General features: G+C 46.3%; 1 protein-coding gene across 4 annotated transcripts in view; it reads right to left on the reverse strand.

Moving 5' to 3' along the window:
• Prune2 (prune homolog 2 with BCH domain) overlaps positions 1-8,307 on the reverse strand; it is a 215,175-nt gene extending 206,868 nt beyond the window's left edge. For all 4 annotated transcript variants that reach the window (XM_070035781.1, XM_070035783.1, XM_070035782.1 and 1 more), the window contains exon 1: positions 8,193-8,307. In XM_070035781.1, coding sequence (XP_069891882.1) covers positions 8,193-8,228 — 36 coding nt within the window. In that variant the 5' untranslated portion in view covers positions 8,229-8,307. The remainder of the gene's footprint in view (positions 1-8,192) is intronic.
• Positions 8,308-19,189: the final 10,882 nt, after the last annotated feature.

Raw genomic sequence — 19,189 nt, forward strand, 5'->3', positions numbered from 1 at the left:
AAGAAAAAAAAGCTACTTCCCAGCGTATTCAGCAGCCTAATACCATGTTTTCCTCCTAAGCTAATCTCAGTAACATTGGTTGATTGCTCAGTTGTCCAAGGGCTTTTAATATGAAACAGGCAACAGAGTGAAACGAAGCTTTCTTGGGTCAAAATGAAAGATGTACATACAATCTCATAAATCTACCGTCCAACCAACCTATAAACCTGTCAAGTTGTTCCCTTTTAATTTAAAGAGAATTAAATGTTACCAGGGATTTCATGAAAACAGGCCCTGACCATATAAGGGAGAGGTCCTGGAGTTGTCTGTGGGTCTGGAAGCCAACTCTGGACAAATCTCTTACTTCGTGGAGACTTGGTTTCCTCACAGCCACTGGTGAAATAAATAGACAATAGCAACTACAAAAAAACCCTCTCTCTCTTAGGGCTAAGACAGTCAACAAATTCTAGTAGAACCAACAGAAGGTGAGCATTGCTTCTCTTTCTGTAAAACATGAAGAGGGCTGCCTTCCTCTCTTGTCCTGGATGAAGATTCAGGTCTCATCTTAGTGCGCGCACAAGCATAGGCGGGAAACGCTCTTACTGTTCTTATTTTACAGAACAGAAAATGAACCCCCACTCTGTCAGCCACCATACCATGCTACAATTTGGAAAGAACAAAAAGCTGAACCTAGAACTCATGTTCCGTGCATGAACATCTGCTAAGATTTGATTTAGGAAAGATGGCTGCCTAATGGAGTGGGTGGTTAATGATTGCCTGGCAAAGTTACCTATTATCAAGTATGAGAGCACAGATACACATTTGATTATGTTGATGCATTCTCTTAGCTACTTGTTTTGAAGCCTCTACCACAGATTCTCTGTTGCTAACAAAGGTGATTCTCTATTACGAGCAGTAAACCCTGAACTAGACAAGACCTGTTCCCAAGCTATAATTGAGATCCTATCCATTAATATAGAATGTACTCATGTATTCTTTCCAGAGAGCAAAAGTATAAGCTACTTATAATAAGATACACATACGATAGAGAAAAAACAATCAAACAAAAGACTGTGCAAGCATAATAAGCTAAGAACTAAATAAAAAACTAATTTCAGAAATGCTAAGCTAAGAAAATGGCACACCAACATAACTTTGATTTTCCAGGCAATTTTTCTAGGCATCAGCATTCTGAAAAGATTGCATTACAGGCCACTAAGAGTCTCAGTGAGAGTTGGGCTCCATCCCTAAGACTTAGATAAAATGAGGAGCTTGATCATGCTCTAGCACTAACAATTCCACTGGACAGAAAAAAACTCTGATTCAGGACCTTGCATGAGTTTTACCCATGTGTGAGTTTTACTCAGAATGCTAGGTTTGGACAAAAGTCCAGAATAGTTTTACCCTTCCTCTCAAGGACCTTGAAAGGCTTCCCTGCCCATCTCTCCCATGTTGGTACTGAAGCAGATGCAGAAGAGAACAGGCTGGGTCTCCTGGGTACTGGGTAGAGATTACAGCAATCCAATTGCCAGTCTTTGTTTTGTTTTGTCAGTCCTGGGGGTTGAAATCTGGGCCTGGGCGCTGTCCCTCAGCTCTTCAGCTCAAGGCAAGCAAGCGCTCTACCACTTGAGCCACAGTGCCATTCCAGCTTTTTCTGTTTATGTGGTACTGAGGAATCGAACCCAGAGCCTCATGCATGTGAGGCAAACACTCTACCACTGAGCCACCTTCCCAGCCCCTCCTCAGTGTTTTTATGGAGATGTTTGGCCCCATCCTTCCCTCTGTCTTCCTTCACCCATGCTCAAACTCATTCAGTTTTTATAGATTTCAGGCAGTCGTACATAACACCTAACATCTTTACTTGGCAACTATGCTTTGTATTATTGTGTAGTGCATGTAACACTCCTAGACCTTAATGCTCTAATTGTCTAGCAAAACTCAGCTTGGAATCCTGCATTGCTATTGCATGTTCTGCTTCAGATTTAGCCCTTCAAATGTCTGCATGTGGCCTTGGAGCTATTTTTTTTCTTTTTGTAACGTTTTTGGCTGTGTTGAGATTTGAACTCAGGTCCTCACGCTGGCAAGGCAAGCATTCTACCTATCACTTGAGCCCCACCCCTGTCTGGTCTTTCTGCAGGCTGGCCTCAAACTGTGATTTTTCTCATCTCCATCTTCTGCACAGCTGGAATTATAAGTAGGGCCACTGCCAGGTTCCCTGGATATCCATTTTTACTGAGTCACTACTTCCCTCCCTGCTCTGTGCTGGGCTCTGCATCTGTGGCTTCATCCATTCTGAAAACACTTAAAGAGCATCAGGCATTGTGCCAGGCCCGAGAGATACAACGGTGAGCAAAACCATACTGAGAGCGTGGTCTCCACTCTGGCCAAATGAGCACTCATCAAACTTGCTCAGCTGTGATATAATGGAAGACAGAGATAAGTAGTCTAAAAGCATTATTTAAAACTCTGCCTTAGACTCAAGGAGTGGGAAGGACGAGGTAGAAAGAACTGATTCAGCAATGGCTGAATTCCTATCTTTTCTTTGTTCAGAAAAAAAGACAGGAACTATTTGAACCAAGACGGCAGGAAGCCAGAAGATGGACAGCAGGGCCATGCGTAGCTGTTGTTTACACTCTTAAGAGCAATGCCAAGTGATCATGAGGTTTGTAAGGGAGGGTGGGAGGGTGAAGGTTAAAGATGATACTCTCGAGCTCAGTGCCTGCCATTTCCCGGCTCCCTGGCTGTGGGGGAGGGGAGTCTGCAGACCACTATGCTGGCCATTTCAGTCCTTCCGGTCACTCAGGGATGCCTCATACATGGTGGGCAGGGAGGAGAAAGAGAAGGAAGTTTCTAATTGGGAAAAACTCAGTAAATGATACTGTTATCTATGATAATAAGGTTTGGGTAAGTGGAGAGATGAGCTATTGTTTCAGTTTTGTGCTAAGAGCTTCAGGTACAGCACTCTGACTTTACATCAAACCTGCGTGACTAGTCCAGTTTCACTTCAGGATCCAAGGCTGAGTGGCATGTTAATGTTTCTGGGACTGCGGGTCTGGAGTTTTGTTTTGTTTTGTTTTAGGGTGATCTACCACTTTGTTATCCCCACCAAAGCTCTCATGAAGAAAGATTACCTGTCCCTGAAGATCGAAGTCTTGTCACAGGGTTGACAGAGAAATGGATTCGGGATGCGGCCAGCGGTTTTGAGTGAGCTATTTCGGTAGCTCTGACAAGCCAGCCAGGAACGAAGGTGCCAACTGTGTACTGCCCAAGCCCAGGAGGTGCCATTCATAGTAAAGACTACGTGAATGCCACCTCTTGTGTATGCCGACCTACCCTTCCCCAGTTTCCTTTCAAGAAGGACTATAAACGCTTCGGCTCCCCCAGGACCCCAGTAGCCACACCCTTTGTCTCTTTCATTTCTTCTCCTTTGCTGCCTCCATCTAGACCCAGGCACTTGTCTATGCAGCCAGCACTCCATGGAGGGAGAGCTAGATCCCTGCCCTCCAGACTTGTGGTCCAAATGCAAAATCATGTCAATATTGGCGCACATTAGTTCTATATCAAGACAAGCACATCATACCAGAACTGTTGTCTTTTGACTGAGTTGACATAAAACAGTCCTGAAATCACAGAGGCAGGTACTCACTCATCATGGCCGACAGGGCCCAAGCATCTCTCTGAGCAACAGTGAACGGCTCCCTTAGAGGCAGACCTTCCCACAGTGACACATCTTTGCAGCGAAAAGATCTGGCTCTTTCCCAAAGGCTCTAGGGCTGGGACAGACCCCCAGCTGCTTGTCTGGATTCTCTGGCAGTGAGGAACACAGCTGACTTCAGGACTAATACAATCAAAGCCTCATTCTTCCTGGGTCCTTGAGCCGGGTGACACTGCCAGATTTCCGGAAGTGCTTTGGATTCCTGAAATGGTCTGGCTAGTGGCACCGACTCAAAGCACCAGCTTTGGCTTGCTCTTGGTGGCGCCAGAGCAGATCAGAACGACCTCAGTTCTTCCTAAGGAACTGCTCGGATGCTTTTCCATCACGACCAGTCCTAACCGCAGCAACCTTTTTAAAGATCCTTTTCTCCAACATGGAACTTCTTCCCACAGAGGAAATCAGGAAGAAATTTCTCTAATTTCCAATTGAGGTGATTTTCCGGCAGATCTGCTGCAGTATTTTTTTTCCCCTTGATCGTAATTCCTACATCCAGTTTCCACTCTAATGCAGGTCTTCATTTGCAGTCTAGAATGTGCTCTCTCGTCCCTGTTGCCAATACCACAGATCAGGAGCTGAGATTTACATCACCCAGATGGTTTTTTTTCTCCTATAGAAAACATACCCACTGCAGACGTGAAGCCTTTATCCACCTGCTAGAGTGAGAGCTACAGCTCCCCTCCCAGCCCACAGTGGGGTCTCTTTACTCACTTTGCTCTCAAAAAGAAAGAAAGGAAGAAAGAAAACAGCATTCCTAGGACACGGGCATGCTCTGGACGCCCCTTTACGGCTGGCTCTTGGTCTACAAGTGCGGGATGTGGGTGGCAGAGATTTCCCACCCACCTGACTTCCAGCAACTTCTGCCACTGGCCGAGGGTTCAGCAGCAAGCCCATGCAGGGTGGGGAGCCCAGCTGGAGGCCAGCCTCAGCCTAATGCCGCTATGCTCCCTCAGACAACTCCTTATTTACACTATTTCCCCTTCCCCACCCCAAAAAAGAAAATGATGTAAACTTGGACCATGTACTTGTTTGAATTTGTCCGTGACCTGAGCGCTTTTCTGAACTAAAAGCCAGCCACAAAGTTGGAGGCAGTTCCCAAGTCATGACTGAGGGCAGGAACCTCTCATTCTTTACCGTCCTCCAATCTCTCTAACCAGTGAAGCAGGGTACGAATGATGTAACTAAGCTGGAAAGCAAGGATTTGATTTCTGCCACAGCTCTGATCTGAGCAGGAAGCTGGAGGAACTGCCAGGTAGTCATTGTTGGAGGAAAAGGGAAATCTGTTTGCACTGTCATTTCACATTGCAAGCAATAAAGATCCAGACCATAAACATAGCTGAGTTCTCACAGAGAAGCGTGAGACCCAGTATAAAGCACCATCTTCCGATTACCATCCCAACTGGTTCTCTCCAAGGCCTGGGGTTTTACTGCTTACCCAGCTCCCCCTATTGCTGTAACAATCATGGTATCAATGCCATACGTGTCCATCTGTGTTTGCCAAGAAGGCAAACTGTGCTTGAAAACAGTAACTCTTCTCCCATTGCCCTCCACCTGCAACCACGCTTTATTTGGCAAACGTTGACTCTAGTTGTCCAGGCTGATCCTTAGCTGGCCAACCACAGGCCCTCTTGAAAATCACAGAAGCTCTGAGAGAGGTGGTCCGCCTAGCCCACACTTGAAGTTTACTTTTGCCATTTCTGAGAACTATTACAAATTCCCAATGAAGTGCGGGCATCGGAAGGGGAGATTCCGGACGAAGAAGAATGGGTCACATGGCTAAATCCTGCCTCCATGTATGGCCCAGATTAGGCTACATCTAATAAAACTGAGTGATCTCCCAGCTCTAGAGGAAATTAGCTCCTGATTGCTGGTAGAATTCAAACATATTCTCCCTCCTTCAATGATTTTTGCTCAACACCAGGGCTTGGTTTAGCACAGTAAAGCTTTCTGTCTTCACAGTGACAGCTAAACAAAAAGTGCTCAAGTGGAGAAATGGCAAGCATGCCAAAGTTTTCACTACTGGCAACTTTGTCCACGCTTGACAGCGGTCCCATTTTGCAGTTCAAGGTCTTTTGATCTATTGAAATAACTAGCCCCTACAATCATGAAGTTATATTCAACCTTTAGAAGGAACCTTAACTATTTCAATCATTTAAAAGATGTATATCAATCTACATCACACTTGCAACATATCAAAGCATAGAGTCAAATTGAGGATAACGAGTAGCCATTAGGCATCTTTAGGTTTCATATAAATAAATCTATATTTAACTCCTAATGAGAAAGAGCTTATGCATAATCTTTAAATTCAAATGGTGATTCTAGTAAGGCTTATATGTGAAGACCAATACAACAAATTCCTTCTCATTAAAAGGATTAGCTAGGATTCTTTACAATCCTACTATTTTATTTGAATAAACTTGTCACAAATAAATGACATAATCATGGACTTAGTTTTTTCTCCAGTTAAAAGCTTGTCTAAAGTAAAATGTATCTTTTACTGTACTTGACTATCACATATTCAGTACAAATTTTATTACCTAAAACATTTATAGGAAATATTTTTGTGTGACCCCTTTGCTGTAATTGACCTGAAAGGTTTAATCATAATTTCTATCCAGAAGACTAGTCCATGAAAAGATGAAATTAGCAGTAATTATCTTGCCTATAGCAGGAAACTAGTAACCGACTTTCAAACATCTCCTCTTTTTTCCATTTTCCTCTTTTAAAAAAAAGATGTAGAGCAATTGCTTGTCTAATGAAGGGACTCGGTAAATAGATTATACATTACTTTCAACTGATTACTCTGAAATAAGGAAAATTTCCATCCCATCAATTGCTCTTCAGAAATGGGACAAACTTCTTGCTCACATCAGGCCCCCAAAATCTAAATGTTAATTGTTGAGATATGGATAAAAGAGAAGGGATGGGCACAGGTGCAGTTGAAAACTCTATTTCTGGAGGGTCACATTCACTCTCATCCGCATCCATTCGCATAAAAGGCTGCCAGAATGGACTTGCATATGATTTTTAACATTTTTCTCCCATTGCCAGGTAAAGGGGAGAGCAGTACATATTCCATTTGAGATACAAAACCGTTAGTAAATTTCCACAGTAGGTATTTTGGTTCGCATGCTCTCGTAAAAGTATAGAGGCTATAACCACAGAGATGATCACAGACTTTCCCAATTCTGAAATTCCTACAAGCATTTGGCATGTTGGAAGGTGTAAGGTAAAAAATCCAAGTACTTACTTTATCATTAGTCAACCTTGGTGGTACTTGCAAGATACTTATGCTTAGAACCCTGTTAGGAGCTCACTCCTATGCACGCTCTCAATCAGAAGTGGGGCATCTTAAGACTTTTCTTCCTGCACTCCCGTGTGTGTGTGTGTGTGTGTGTGTGTGTGTGTGTGTGTGTGTGTGTGTGTGTGTGTTGGGGGGAGTTGCATACAGTAACCTGCCTTGTGTGAAGATGTCATCTTCCTATTGTGGCTTCTGTGAGAGCTGATAAGTGAACAGATCATAAATTATGCATGTCCTTCTAGCCAGGCCTGTGAAAGCACTTTCACTGTTCATCACGGACGGACGGCCTCTCTGAGCCGGCACGGGCTTCTGTTTCTTTAGCGTCAAAACCTTCTCGGCGGGTTTGCGACCGCTGTGTTGGGGAAGCCCAAACACTTAGGAAAGTCAGCTGTTCCAGACCCGGCCACGACGGCCGGCGCCGCGGCGGCCTGACCACTCCCTGCCGGCCCCAGAGCTCCCCGCGCCCAGGCTGCTCTCCTCGGGGAAGCCGCGGCGCCAGCAACAGTTGGGGGTCGGGATGGGCGCGGGGCAGAGGCCCCGGGTACAGGACCCAGCTCGCCGGCCTCCCGCGGCAGAGCCCGGTCTGGGACTGTCCGCCCGCGGGGCTCCGCACGCCTGCGTGTCCGGGAGGCGCAGGGCCCGCGCCCCGCGCCCCGCACCCCGCGCCCCGCGCCCGGGCCCCGCGCCCCGCGCCCGTGTCCACGCCCCGCGCCCCGCATCCCGCGTCCACGCCCCGCGCCCCGTGTCCACGCCCCGCGCCCCGCATCCCGCGTCCACGCCCCGCGCCCCGCGTCCACGCCCCGCGCCCCGTATCCCGCGTCCACGCCCCGCGCCCCGCACCCACGTCCCACGCCCGCGTCCGTGCCCCGAATCCCGCGCCCCGCGCCCCGCGCCCCGCGTCCGCTGCTGGTTCCCGAGAGGACCACGCCCCCACCCCCTCTCTCTCCTGATCTGACGGGTTGGAGAGTCGGACCAGCAGTTTTCCAGAGCTTTCTGTGGGAAGACAACCAAGTGGCAAAGTTGTGTCTTCCTCCCCTGGGGCAAACACCGCGTCCACCCGCACGGATGGGGGATCTGTGTGTGCGCGTGTGTGCGCGCGCGCGTGTGTGTGTGCGCGTGTGTGTGCGTGTGTGCGCGTGTGTCAGAGAGAGGGGGGAGTGGGAGGCACGCACGGCCAGGCTGGCTTCCTCCACTTACCAGTTTGGATTTGGCGCGTTGCAGAAATTCTTCCATGTCTCCGGCGAGGGATTCGAACCCGGGGCTCAGCAGAAGAGGAGCTCTGCGGCCGGCCGGCCAGGCGCGGGTCTCAGCGGCGGGCGGCTCGGGTCGCGCGGCCCCGCCAGCCCCTGACTCCGGGACCTGCTCGGTCCTAATAAGGACGGCGGGTGTGCGCGGCGTCCGGAGCCCAGGGCGCGCCCCGCCGGCGGCCGGCACGCTCCGGGGGACGCGGGGCGGGGCGAAGGGCGGGGCGTAGGGCCGAGGGGCGGGGCGTAGGGCCGAGGGGCGGGGCGCGGGGCTCCTCGGCCAATCGCAGGGTCCCGCGGCGGCCTCCTGACCGCGGCGCGCGGACGGACGCGGCCGCTGCGGACGGCGCTGGCCCGGGAGCGCGAGCGCCGCTGGGCGCTGCGGAAGGACGGACGGACGGATGGACTCGGGGCCGGACTCCCGAGGGCGCGGCCGGGGACGGGGGAAGCGAGGAGGGAGGGCACCCCGCCCCCTCGGCCCGGGGGAAGCGCGCCGGCCGGGGTCCCCGGGCGAGCGGGGCCGCGGGCCGGGCCGGGCTGGGCCGGGCCGGGGGCGCAGCACGACCTGCGGGCCGACCCCCGGAAGGGCCCGGGAGGCCGGGCCGCGCTGCTCCTGCCCGTCCTCCATTGAACACCGCAGGCTGCCCTCCCAGCCCGGGCCCCCGGGCCCCTCGTGCCGGCCCAGGCAGCCCCGCCGCGGGCCCCAGGGAGCCAGAGCGGCCGACGCAGCCCCGGGTCGGTGTCCGCCCCGCGCCGCCACCCCGGTCAGGCTCCCCCGCGCGGGCCCGGCCCCCGGCCCCCGGCCTCCGCCCCGGCCGCCCCGGCTGGACCTGCGGGGCCTGGGACCCGCGGTGGGGAGCACCGCTGGAGCAAGTTCTGCCTCCGGAAAGCGCTCCTGCTCCCTTCCCCAGCCCCGCGGCGGGCTCGCGGCCCCGGGCCCCTTGCTGTTCCCGCCTGCTGTGCATGGCCTGACCCCGTGTCCCACGTCCCACGTCCCACCCCAGCCGTGAGCAACGTGAAGACAGGAGCTTCGGCCACTTCATGCCCAGACGAGCCCCAGCGGGACACACGAGTGTGCAGATCCGGTGTTCAGCAAGCATTTGAATGAAGATACCCATCCATAGAGGGCCGGGTGGACCTCGGGCTGTGGCCCGGCTCTGGGTCTGCTTTTCTGTCTCATTCTCTCTCTGTCTCTCTGTCTCTGTCTCTGTCTCTGTCTCTCTCTCCCCCTCTCTCTCTCCCTCTCTCATCTGTATGCCTCCCAATCAAATATTTTATTCCAGAAAAATCCAATAAAAAGAAATCAGCAGTTTACCAATCCGATTAAAGGACTGTGATAAGCATGCGGATCTCCAGGTTGCATTCAGGCGATGAGCTACAACAGAGGAACGACAGATCCTGTCTACTTTCTTTGCCGACTTGACTCATTCAGAACTATCCAAGCAAAACGAGTGTGTTGGTAATAGTTCATTCTAAGGAGATCCCTGTAACTCTATGGAGATACTTTCAGAGACTTCCCCTGCCTGTCATTCCATGGAGGAACTTGGTGACATGCACACAATACTGTTTTGTTTCTTTGACTTTTGACCTTAGGTATTCTAGACAGAAATTATATACAGCCTTGACATACTTTAAAAAATACTGTTTTTTCCTCCAAAAGTTTACAAATACATACTTGTTCCATGAAGCCGTACTGATCTGACAACCTATGCTAGTTTCCTGAGGCTGTTGTAACAATTTCCCACACACTCTGTGGCTTAAAATACCATAGATTTACTAGCTCAAAGTTTTGTAGTCTAGTTCGGCTAGTTTGTAGTCTAGTAGGCTCAGGTGGATCCTAGCCATAGGACTGCATTGTTACCTGGAGAAGCAAAGGAAATCCACCATGTCTTTTGCAGTTTCCAGAGGCTACCCACATTCCTTGACTTGTGGCCCCTTCCTCCCTCTGAGGCTACCCACATTCCTTGACTTGTGGCCCCTTCCTCCATCTGAGGCTACCCACATTCCTTGACTTGTGGCCCCTTCCTCCATCTTCAAAGGTAGTAACATTGCATTTCTCTGATGACTCTCTCAACTATCTTCTCCCACTTCTTAAAGGCCCTTGGGGTTACATTAGGCCTACCTGGATAAGCCAGGACACCTCCCTATTCCATGTTCAGTTGATGATCAACTTAATTCTTTCTGCAATTTAATTTTTTCCCTTTGCTTGTAATCTCACCCATTCACATCTTCTGAAGGCCAGCTTGCAGATATGTCTGGAGAGGACATTATTGTGTGCATGCCTCGTGACTCATATCTCAAGTTATGTGTGTCCTATTCCCAGTCGTTTTTTCTAAAAATGATTTTGTAACATCCAGAAACTTTTGACTTTAAATATGATATTGTCAAACACAACTGCACAGTAGAATACCTAAGGGTCTCTTAAAAATACTGACATGCCAAGCTCATTTCCAGAAGGTTTGGAAGATCGGTCCAGACATCCAAACAAATCTTTAGTCAGAGCTGAGAGAGCCATTACTGAAGGTGCATAAATTTGCATTCTCCATCACACAGGGATAAAATCTGGAGTCCTCTTGATTATTTTCTCACACCCCTGGTGATTAACTAGTCCCAGTTCAATGTCTTCACCCTTTGAAAAGGCCTCTTCCCATTTCCTCCTTTCTATTGTAAGCACCGCCATAAATCAGGTACCTTAACAGCATCCTTTCTCTTCCAAGTAGAGTCTTTTAAACCTGTCTGCAGAACATCTCATGGCCTTTACTCTTTCATTTTCACTCTCAGCTTTCTGGGTTCCTAGACTCCTCTTATTTGAGATCTATATCCAGGCTCCATTTATTTTGTAATTAATTGTCTTGAGTCGGTTAGAAGCATGGCTCCTATAGACGGAATATCTGCATCCCTCCAAAATTCACATGCTGATCCCTGATGCTCAGTGAGATGATATTAGGAGGCTGGGTTTTTGTGAGTAATTAAGTTATAAGCGAAGTTATTAAGTTGGAGCCCTTATGATAGTCTGATCATATAGTGTCCTTGTAAGAAGAGGAGACACTATTACCCCCCCATACACACCCTGAAATGGAGGACTGTAATATGATAGACATCTGAAAGCCAAGAAGTGGTCCTACATTAGGAATCAAATTGAGAAAGACCATGATCTTAGGCCTCCCAGCCTCCAGAACTAAAGAAAGTAAATGACTATTGTTGGCTGAGTATGGTGGCTCATGCCTGTAATTTCCATTAGTTAGAAAGTAGAGATTGATAGGATCTCAGTTCAGGGGCCAGCCTGTGCAAAAATTACCAAGACCCACTAGTGTTCACACCCGGAAATCTAAATGTACAGGAGGTGTATGTAGGAGGATCACAGGCCCAAGAACCCAGTCCAGGCAAAAATGTAAGACTTTATCTGCAAAAGAACTAAAGCAAAGAAGCTAGCACTTAAGTCATACAGTTCCTGCCTAGCAAGCGCAAGGTCCTGAGTTCAAACCCTGGTACTGCTAAAAACAAAAATAAAACCAAAAGGACTATTGCTTAGGCCATGAGTTTTTGTAACTGACATTCTGGCAGACTCTTACAGTGGTGCTCTAGGAAGAAGAAAAAAGAAAAGACTTTGGGATAATCTGATCCTGTCCCTCATTTCACAGAGAAAGGAGCTAAGGCCTGGATTCAGGATTTTGCTTTGATTAAGAGAACTGCTGAGAAATAAGCAGGATGGGAACTCAGCTTTCTCCCATTCCATTCTATAGCACTTAAGGGAGTCTAGGCTATGTTCAGGTAGGTGTGGTGTCTGATACAAGGTGCATGAGACACGATCCTCACCCTCAGAAGCTCACAGGTGAGTCACTATATTACACAGCACAGATGCAGTGCTTGAGAAAGACATCTGACACGGTCCTAGTTTAGATGTGTGAAAATGATCTCTGTATTCTTGTGTGGGTATGGATTCATCACCAGTGCACGTTGCCTGACACTCCTCCTAAGAAGAGGTAAGTTTACGTCTCTCACCCATTCTGATCTTAGAGGTTCCCGTGACTTTGTGGGAGATAAACATAGCCTAAGTATTAGCATATCCTTTTGGGGGGCCAGGACACAGTGATTGGCAGCTCTCCGTCTTGTCTCTTGGCCTTCATGCTCTTAAAGCCCGTCTGCATGCCTGAGGACATGAGGAGGACACACGGAAGAGGCTTTTGGCCAACAGCCCAGCTGCCAGCTCTGTGGTAAGTTACCTTAGAAATGGATTCTCTAACTGAAGCCATGTGGAACAGATAATCGATCCCTGATAGAATCTGCCCCAGCTCTTGACTCATGAAATTATGGGATCTAACAAAACAAAATGAATGTATTTCATACCATAAAACTAACCAGAACACCTGTCCATTTACAAGTTCAGAAACTTTGGGCAAGTTTTCCTTCCCAAGCTTTAATATTTTCCTCTGTGAAATAGAAACAACCTTCCCTCTTGCGATAGCTCTGAAGGCCAAATACAGGCATACATGAAAAGTGCCTGTTTCCCAGTCATCTATGCAAAGTGCCCGTTTCCCAGTCAGGAGATCCATTATTGTCATCACGAGGAGTCCGTTTCAGGAAAGGTTTACTGAACACAGAAGCATCAAGTGGAAAAGATCCATGGAAGAGAACCCAGAGAGAGAGGCAGCTCCAGGTCAATGGAAATGGACCAGCAGCCATTCAAAATGTGAAACCATCTGATCGGAACCTGTCTCTCACACCAGATACTATTTCCCAAGGCTACAGGCCCTTTGGCAGCCCAAGATGCATATGATAATAGGCCTATTTATAAAGAAAAGCATTGCAAGTGTTTTGCCACAGTAATAGATCCACATAGACTGTTCAGCGATGAAATTCAGATTCCTTAGGACTTGTATGCTTACTCATTCCAAGTTTGCACACTGCGCTCCCACAGAACCCTGCGTGTTTCCTCGACAGACTCTCCTGGGAACGCTGTGGCTCTGCACACATCTTGGCAGGCTTTTGCTGATGTATAGGACCACTTAGAAGACTTTAAAGTTTTTCTTAACAGAGGGCAGCTGTGGTGGCCACATCAGCATGACGTCAGAGGGACTGGCGAGTGAGAGCCGGGTTTATATCGGCTCAGGTTAGTTGACTTCTCTGACCATCAATTTTCTCAGCTATGAAACAGGGGTGGGGGGAGAGGGGGAAACAATACCTGTCCTCATTTCCTTATAGAAGTGGCAGAAAACAATTACATGCTAACATTCTTGTATATATTCGGCAGTGTTAACCCTGGAAAAGAAGAAAAGGAGGGGATCTCTGGTTCACAGAAACATTACTGATCTATGCCTTCCTTTTTTTTTTGTTGAGCTTATTTTTATTTATTCATTTTTTATTATCTTGAAGTGGTTGTACAAGGAAGTTCCCATTCTACAAAACAGTGTATGAATACAAGTGTCTGACAGCTTTGTCACCCACCCCTTCTCTCCCTTTCCTTTTTTTAGTTGTATGTAAATTTCACATATTCCACAGTATTGTGGAATAGTGATACTTAAAGTCGCAAACACATTTTTTTGGTGGGGGTTCCGGTCGTGGGGCCTGAACTCTGGGCCTGGGCGCTGTCCCTCAGCTCTTCAGCTCAAGGCTAGCGCTCTACCACGTAAGCCACAACGCCACTTCCAGCTTTTTTCTTTTTGCTTATGTGGTGCTGAGGAATCGAACCCAGGGCCTCATGCATGCAAGGCAAGCACTCTACCACTGAGCCACCTTCCCAGCCCTTGCAAACACATTTTAACCTTCACAAGGCAAACTGTCATTATCATGGTCTATAAAGTTTGTGAATTCTATGAGCTTTGACAATACAATTATTTCTTCCACATCAGGTAGCATTTACATTTCTTTCTTTTTGTTTAAGCTGTTCCTTCTTTCCCTCTCATTCTCCCTCCCCTTCACTGTCTTTGGGTTGCTTAGTTCATTTCATCTATGTCTAGTATCTATGCCTTCCTTTTAAAAATAAAGCACCACTGGCATGTAGCTGCTGGCCACTCTGGACATGTTTCCATGCCAACTGTATCTTGCTGGCCAACTGTCCTCTGACATTTGCAGTCCCCTGGGACCAGATGTGTGAGCTGCTGTAAATTATTGCTTGTACAGAAAAGATGTTCAAGAAACTGCATGTTCCACTTCAGCTCAATTTAAAAGCATTTAGGCTTGTTTAAAGAGACTAATGTGCTTTAACTAGTGCCCCTCATTTCGTTTTTAAGCAACTATGAAATGCTTGTTTCTTGTGTCTGCATGACCAAATATTACCCATGTGGACAAATACTACTGAGATGCTTTTTTTAAAATGTGTTCTGGAAAGCTATCCAAAAAGAAATTTAAGGCAGCTTTGTAAGACTTTTAATAAAAGGAAATCATGTAGCCGTTATTCTGTCTCTGCTTCTGTTAAGCAAGAGGGAAAAGGTCTTATTGGAATTGTCAGTGAGTGGCAGAGCCTCGCTCACTTCTTGGGAGAACGCCGTGAGAGTCAAATGTTCAGGCTTTGCACAGGGTGCACACCACTTGCGTCATTTCTGGGAACCAGAGACATCTTGTAGAGCAATGAATTTAATTTGAAAGGACAGCAGAGGAGAGGAGAAGTGCTCTGGCTCTGTGAATCATCAGGGCAATAAGACAATGGCTGTTACTCTCAGATCTGCAGCCTGTTGAGAAAGACCAGGATCTCCCCTCCCTCTGAATCTGTACTACTAAGTTCTGGTGGTTAAAGCAGACACTGTCCTCCTACAGAGAGCGATTTCAAAACAGTACTGCACGTGTCACAATTACAACACGTTATAGTTTGCTTATGCTTTGAGTGGGTTTCCCAAGGTCCCATGTGCTGGAAGTTTGGTGTCCAGTGTGACAGAGGGGTGGAGCCTAGTGTGAGGAAGTTGGGTCATTTGAAGATCTGTCTCAGAAGGAACTCATGAGCACCCAGTGAAAATAATAGTTGTTGTAAAAGAGCCAGAGTCGTCACTTGGTCTTTGCTTTCTTATCTTGTGGTCTGTTCTGTACCTGCTCGTACAACTGTGGTGTCACCAACCATGAGGTCCTCACCAGAGCTGAGTAGAAGCCAGTGTCACACTTTTGGACTTCAAAAACTAGCAACCTAAACTTTCTTGTTTATAAATATTCAGCCTCAAGTACTTCAATATAGCAACAGTAAACAAAAAAATAATACACAGCATAAATTTTAACTTATACTACCATGATACATTTCAGTTGGGAAAGTTTTTGGCATGGATAGAGCAATAGTTTGCAAGTTCTGTGAGTCTACCAACATGACTGCTCATCCTTGTGACAACGGTGAACAATGACAACTACCACAGTAGTGTAGGGGAGTTGAAAACTCCCTTATTTCAGAGATAAAGAAACTTTATTGACAACCCCAAACATTGAAATCTAGACCTTGAATTTGTAAGTCCAAGCCCTTCTCATTAAAAAAAAAAAAAAAAAAAGAGGCTAATGTTTGGTGAGGTTTCTTTGCCTCAATGGCCTTTTGGTCTTTTTACAAGTATTAGTATTATTTAGCCCTTGTAACAAATAAAGCAGACAATGCTATCATCTTCATTTGAAAGATGGCAAAACTGAGATACAAAGACGCAATCTTCCCCAAATTATGAAGTAGCAAGTAAGCAAATCAGATTCCAATCACAAGATCCAGAGCCCAAGAATTGAACTATGGCATACTGCTGTCTGTTACTACCACCCCCTGTGCTGAGAAAGCAAGCAGGTTGGAGAATAGGGATATACTTCTAGCAAAAGGAGAGATTTGGATAGGTGAACAGAGTGATTTTAGAAATCCACCCCAAAAATTCTGTTTATGAAACCAATTTATATGATCATTAGGTCCATAAAAACTATGACAAAATATGAGAAGAAATTGCCTTATTTTCAATAAGATGATTGAGTAGAAATTTAAAGGATTTGCATTAAAATGTTAACCTGTAAGCCAGGTGCTGGTAGCTCACACCTATAATTTTATCTATTCAGGAGGCTGAGATCTGAGGACCAAGGGTTGAAGTCAGTATAGGCAGGAAAGTCCCAGAGACTATCTCCAATTAACTACCAAAAAACTCTTATCTCCAATTAACTACCAAAAACTTGAGCTGTGGCTCAAGTGGTAGAGTGCCAGCCTTAAGTGAAAAAGCTAAGAAACAGTTTCCAGCCCCAGTAGAAGCACCAAAAACAAAAAAAATTAAAATATTTACCTGTCAAAACATTACATTACGCTAATGCTCAGTAATTGAGAGATGTAAATTGACAAGTACGAGAAGAAAAATTAGCTAGTTCTCAGAGGACTTGTCTCTTCATGACAGGAAGCCTGAAAGAATAAAAGCTCAAATTTCAGGATAAAGGTTGCTGCTACACTGTTGGTTAGAAAAACCACTGACCTTGGTTCTCACGCAGTAGTGATATTTCACTTAGGGAAAAAGAGAAGCATTTAGCATTTAATGTGCTTCCAAGAATACGAGGTAGAATGGAGTAAAATGGAAATGGATACTTTTTATTTTAAGTCCCACAAATCATTGATTCCAGTGAAGGTAAATGATTCTTTTTGCTCTTTGTTTTTCTGTTCTCAGTTTCTGCATCATAAACCACTGAGGTTCAAGGAGGAAAGGAAGAAGTAGCTCCAAGTCCATGAACATGGGGCCAGGTCCTGCTGCAGCATTTGTCTTCTTCCCAGACAATATCTCTGTCCCATTCCTTCCCAGCCCCTTCCTGGTGTTCAGCCCTCGCAGAGCTCTGTCTCCATGCAAAGATCCATTCACATAACTAGTCTATGAGACCTAGCTTGGGAATTTAAGCTATGAGCCCTGCTTCCTCTTCTGGAATCTAGATTCTCCCATTCTTGTCATCTTTGTTTTGTTGAACGAAAAGCAAGATTCAAAACCCACATTTCACAATGTGGACTCTGGGATGGGGGAAAGCTCTTCTGTTTTTGCTTCAAATGACAGTAAGAACTTGGTTTGGTTATCTTTGCTTATTTAACAATACATTGACATGGATGCAATTTCCCCAAAAGTTTAGTCAAGAAACTTCACTGATGCACAAACCACAAGAGGAAAGCCATTGGTTTAGGAAGGGGAAATGACACCGAAATCATCCAAACTAGTAAGCGTAGGCAGCATGGAAAATGGCATGCCTTTTGTTGGATCCCCAGACATCGCCAAATGCCAGTTGAAGGCTCTCAGCCTTCAGGTTTCCTCCCTCGGTGGGAACGCCCATTCCATCCATCTTTCCCCTGTCTGCCTCCCCACAGGACGTACCATACCAAAGTCTTTTCAGATAGAGTCTCACATCATTACTATGATTGCTTCTCGATTGCTCTCAAGCTGCTGCCTTAAAGAAAAAAAAAAGGCTCATTGCAGTACTCTGATTAGGCTTAGACCCAGAAAACTCATAGACTAAGAATGACTGTTAAAAATAAATTAAAAAAATAACAGGAAAATAAAAAAGCTATTTAAGAGTAATCTTGAACTTGCTAATTGCTGTTTTCATTCCTCAAGTATTTGGGTATGAAAATGTGCAGTTGAGCTATGCATATAGCAGAGCCCAGAGTAGAGCAGACTGACAGGTAAAGAGGAGGGAGAAGTAGGAAGCATAGATTTTTTTTCCCTGTGAATGATGTGGAGACCTAGTGATGACCAAGAAAACTTCTATAAAGAGACAATTGTACATGTGAGAAAGTCACGTAGGAAAGGGACAGGGGAGAACTCTAGGGTTTGCTGCTCTTCACAAACACAGCCTTCGCAAACCCCTGAATGCAGAATGAACTTTCCCTTGCACAGCCAAGGGGCAAAGGAGGATCTGCCATTCTCAGCCTCGTGCTGTTCTCATGGTGCAGAGCTGACTCTCCTGTGCACCATTTCTCATAGACTTCCAGCTCCCTGGAATGAAGTGACTCCGTGTCCTAAATTCCTGCCCTAGTGCACCATAAGGGATGCCATCTCATCCTAGCATAGTTTTCCAGCTCTTGGGGTGCGGAGGGGTTGGGCAGGAGGGCTTGGGAATTAGATAGTGTCCGTAGGGTATTGGATAAAGGACTCCTACAAATCCTCATGTTCTCCTCCTTCCTCTCAGTGTGTTGCCAAATATGATGGTCCCTGTAGGACGATAACGTGGGCCAAAGCAATCCCTTAAGAGGTTTCTCTAAATAACAATTTCCCAAAGTGCAGCTCCTTTGGAATCGTTACAAAAAAATCACTGCAAATCTCCGCAAAAGACGCTTGTCCTTATCAGACCTGGTGGAGTATACAGTATTCCCAAATATCCCCCAGATTTCTTTTGACCTCTAAACAAGCTATAGACAAGATAATCCAGAGATAAAAGCAACTATCCCAAATGATTAATAGTAGCATATACAAGTGATGGCTAGAAAATGGTACTATTTTAAGCACCAGTATGGATTTTGAGGTGAAAATAATGAATCTAATACACTGTTTTTCTTATTAATTTACTTTATTGTTATTATACAGGTGATGTACAGAGGGATTACAATTACATGAGCCTGCTAATGAGTTCATTTCCTTTCATACAGTGTCTCTGTTTCCTCATTTTTCCAGTCCCTCTCTGCCTCCCATCTCCACGAGTTGTATAGTTCACTTTCATCAGTGTACAGTGAACGCCAATGCTGTTCTTTTGAACCCTATTCCCTCAAGTTGTGTACCCTCCCCCAAATCATCCAGAAGATGTACACTTAAGTACAGCATATATAATGTGAAGAAGGCAGAAAAATCATACACTAATTTTTTTAAAAAAGAGAGAGGTCTCTTGTTTCTGTATGTTGGAGTTTGTTTCCATGTGCATATTATTGTATATAAATACGAAGAGGCACTTAGGTGTTGTGCCTTTGTATTTCTCTCCTAGGAGTATCCTCTTTTGGTTTCATTGTGTGTGAGTAACTAGAATCTTGTACAAAATATTATATCCCATTGTATTTTA

The sequence above is a fragment of the Dipodomys merriami genome, unplaced genomic scaffold (genome assembly GCF_024711535.1).
Source record: "Dipodomys merriami isolate MVZ:Mamm:240054 unplaced genomic scaffold, mDipMer1.0.p SCAF_26, whole genome shotgun sequence".
Taxonomy (NCBI): domain Eukaryota; kingdom Metazoa; phylum Chordata; class Mammalia; order Rodentia; family Heteromyidae; genus Dipodomys; species Dipodomys merriami.